The sequence below is a fragment of the Bos mutus genome, unplaced genomic scaffold, assembly GCF_027580195.1.
Source record: "Bos mutus isolate GX-2022 unplaced genomic scaffold, NWIPB_WYAK_1.1 CTG238, whole genome shotgun sequence".
NCBI classification, from domain to species: Eukaryota; Metazoa; Chordata; class Mammalia; order Artiodactyla; family Bovidae; genus Bos; species Bos mutus.
The window spans coordinates 14078-18130 of record NW_027219746.1 but is presented as its reverse complement, the minus strand read 5'-3'; the positions used below and the strand labels follow the sequence as shown (position 1 = coordinate 18130).

Below are 4053 nucleotides of genomic sequence, written 5' to 3'. Positions count from 1 at the left end.
TTCTGAACATTAATGCCCTGAACCTCACAAGAAAAAGTGAGATAGAAATTTGGAAGGAAGATTGGGAAACAGAAATACTTTGGAAAAAATCTTTCTCTGCCATTTCTCATGGCAAAAAGAAAAACGGAGGCTGTTAGGGAGGGACTGTAGAAGGGGAACAGTGAAGCAGGGGGAAGGGCAAGGGGATGGCAGGAGCTGGGAAAGTTTTGACAAGCAGTGGGAAAAGAATCAGTTTCCCCAGTGGCTCAGTGGTAAAGAATCTACCTGCAACGCTTGGTTGGGAAGATCCCCTGGAGGAGGACATGATAACCCACTCCAGTACTCTTGTCTGAGAAATCCCATGGACAGAAGAGCCTGGTGGGCTACAGTCCATAGGGTCACAAAGAGTCGGACATGACTGAAGCAACTGAGCATGCATGCAAGGGAAAAGAATCAGTATCCCCTTGCCAGTCATTCACTTCTCAATCCCTCATTCATCATCTGTCTCCTGTCTCTCTATAGATCTTCAGGTCTGTGGCTGTAGGCACCAACCCAGACAAGGAAAGGAAAGACCTGAAGTATCAGTGCAGGTCAGTGGGAGAGGGCAACTGCCCCAGAAGCCCTGGAAGCAGGAGTCACTAAAGCTTGAGAGAAGTTGGGGAGGCCACTATCTGCCACCCCTCCTCCAAGACTCCCTATTCCAGTCTCAGAATACATGGCCTTTGTCAGGACCCTAAGGGAGCATGGTGTTTTATCGTTGGTGAGGACAGAGGGGAGAACAAGGAAGTGAGAGTTGGTAGACATGATATCTATGAAGCCCTTGAAGATATCATAGTATCTCTGAAATCTGAGAACTGGCCACTGTTCAGTTGTATCTGCAGCTCTAGAAGTCTTACAACTGTAGACAAGAGGAAAAAGAAACTGGACAGAATTCTTGCAGGTCAGTGTAAGTTGGGACCACCAGGTTAAAACTGTTATGGGCATAGTCAAGACCAGAGCAAAGTTTAGGGACACATCTGCTCTTACGGACTTGTCAGCATAGCCCACTTAAATGTAGGGAGAAGTACTTACAGAAGTGTCTGCAAGGCGGGCTCATATAAACATGTGTGCCAACCTTGCAGACACAGGGAAAGAAAGGAGAAAATATATGGGCGGGAGTGCACCTGAAAGTTGGGATAGGCTGATAAAGATCCTAAATCATAGAGGCAACTATTTATCAGGACCTGTATTTCACCACCTAAATCCTGTCTGCTTTGTCTCCATTTTGTCTCCTAACAGGAAAAGGAGGGCAAATCTCAACATGGAGAAGGTCTACATAGAAAATGAAGGAAACTTAGACAATGAAGGAAAGCCAGAAGATGAAGTACAGCCTGAAAATGAAGGAGAGTCAAATGAGAAAGAAAAGCTAGAAGTGGAGAAGAGGTCAGAACAGGAACCAGAGGTCCAGAATGAGAGGAAACCAGACAATGAGAGACAACCAGCAGGTGAGGGGAAGCAAGAAAAGCAGGGCAAGTCCGAAGCTGAGGGAAATCCACTCAGGGAGGGCAAGCCGGAATCCCAGGCAAAGCCAGAGAGCCAGTCTCACGCTGCCGAAAAGCGCCCTGCTGAAGATTATGTGCCCCGGAAGGCAAAAAGAAAAACGGACAGGAAGACAGAGGATTCCCCCACAGACTGCAGATTCTCTGGGTTATGGCAGTAGAGGAGATTATCTTTTCATCTGTACTTTCCCCACTAAAGAACACAGATTACTTTTTGTCATAAAATAATTAATAAAAGATTTTAAAAATAGTAAAGTACATACAAAGCAATCAAAATAACTGCTTAGTGAGTTTATGAAAGTAGGGGATACACTTAAAATACCTGTTGTCAGAATGTGAAATGACGTGTGAAACACAATATCTCTGGGACTTGAAGCTGGAAGAATCAACTTGGCAGTTATTACAGATTCACTGCTGTAGAAAACAGTCCTGTGATCTGTGATTTGGGGATAAAACTTGCCTTCCAGGGCTATGGAAAAGATCAGATGATACACTGACTGTGTAAGCTGTGTTGGGCTGGCTCCTATGCTCTCCCCTGCACTATCAAGACCAGAACTCCATCAGATGTTTGGGAGAGGGCTGGGTGAAGTCTCAAGTGTGTCCATAAATAAATTCAGACAGCTGAGAGGTGGGTGCCACTCTGCCCTGGGTAATGCTGTGCCTGAAGCACACTCTACCTCTTCTCATGGGTCCTGTATTCTCTTAAGTGCCCCACTGCTGCTGGTGCAGTGAACTCTTCAAGGTAACACAGCTTCTTTGATTTCTCTAGAGTCCCTAGTGAGTTATACCCCACTATGTTCCCTACTGGCTTCCTAGATGGTGCTGCTGCTGCTGCTAAGTCATTTCAGTCGTGTCCGACTCTGTGTGACCCCAGAGACGGCAGCCCACCAGGCTCCCCCGTCCCTGGGATTCTCCAGGCAAGAACACTGGAGTGGGTTGCCATTTCCTTCTCCAATGCATGAAAGTGAAAAGTGAAAGGGAAGTCGCTCAGTCGTGTCCGACTCTTAGCGACCCCATGGACTGCAGTCTACCAGGCTCCTCCATCCATGGGATTTTCCAGGCAAGAGTACTGGAGTGGGATGCCATTGCCTTCCCCTGGTAAATAATCCACCTGCCAGTGCAGAAGACATATGATACATGGGTTTGATCCCTGGGTTGGGAAGATCCCCTGGACGACGGCATGACAACCCACTACAGTATTCTCGCCTAGAGAATTCACATGGACAAAGGAGCCTGGTGGGCTAAAGTCCATAGGGTTGCAAAGAGTCAGACACAACTGAAGCAACTAAGCATGTACACGCACTCATGTTCCCTACTGAACTAAGGAGAAAGTCCCTCTTCTCACATTCAGTTCAGTTCATTCACTCAGTCATGTCCGACTTCGCAACCCCATGGACTGAAGCACACCAGGCTTCCCTGTCCAGCACCAACTCCCAGAGCTTGCTCAAACTCCTGTCTATTGAGTCGGTGATGCCATCCAACCATTTCATCCTCTGTTGTCCCCTTCTCCTAATGCCTTCAGTCTTTCCTAGCATCAGGGTCATGAGTCAGTTCTTCGCCTCAGGTAGCCAAAATATCAGAGCTTCAGCTTCAGCATCAGTCCTTCCAATGAATATTTAGGACTGATTTGCTTTAGGATTGACTGGTTTGATGTTCCTGCAGTCCAAGGGACTCTCAAGAGTCTTCTCCAAGAACATAGTTCAAAATTGAAGAAGCATCAATTTTTCAGCACTCAGCCTTCTTTATGGTCCAGCTCTCATATCCATACATGACTACTGGAAAAACCATAGCTTTGACTTTAAGGATCTTTGCTGGCAAAGTAATGTCTCTGCTTTTTAATATGCTGTCTAGGTTGGTCATAGCTTTTCTTTCAAGGACCAAGTGCCTTTTAATTTCATGGCTGCAATCACCATCTGCAGTGATTTTGGAGCCAAAGAAAATAAAGTCTGTCATGCTTTCCATTGTTTCCCCATCTATTTGCCATGAAGTGATGGGACCAGATGCCATGATCTTTGGTTTTTTTGATGTTGAGTTTTAAGCCAGCTTTTTCACTCTCCTCTTTCACTTTCATCAAGAGGCTCTTTAGTTCCTCTTTACTTTCTGCCATAAGGGTGGTGCCATCTGCATATCTGAAGTTATGGATATTTCTCCCAGCAATCTTGAATCCAGCTTGTGCTTCATCCAGCTTGGCATTTCTCATGATGTACTCTGCATATAAGTTAAATAAGCAGGGTGACAATATACAGTCTTGACTTACTCCTTCCTCAATTTGGAACCAGTTCATTGTTCCATGTCCAGTTCTAACTGTTGCTTCTTGACTTGCATACAGGTTTCTCAAGAGGCAGGTCAGGTGTTCTGGTATTCCCATCTCTTGAACAATTTTCCACAGTTTGCTGTGATCCACACAGTCAAAGGCTTTAGCATAGTCAATGAAGCAGAAGTAGATGTTTTTCTGGAATTCTCTTGCTTTTTCTATGATCCAACAGATATTGGCAATTTGATGTCTGGTTCTTCTGCAATTTCTAAATCCAGCTTG

General features: G+C 45.5%; 1 protein-coding gene across 1 annotated transcript; it reads left to right on the top strand.

Moving 5' to 3' along the window:
* The first annotated feature begins 1279 nt into the window (after positions 1-1279).
* Positions 1280-1678, top strand: LOC102271508 (transcription elongation factor A protein-like 3). The gene has a single exon (XM_005910961.2). It carries the CDS (start codon positions 1280-1282, stop codon positions 1676-1678), a length of 399 nt encoding a protein of 132 aa, XP_005911023.2.
* The last annotated feature ends 2375 nt before the right edge of the window (positions 1679-4053 follow it).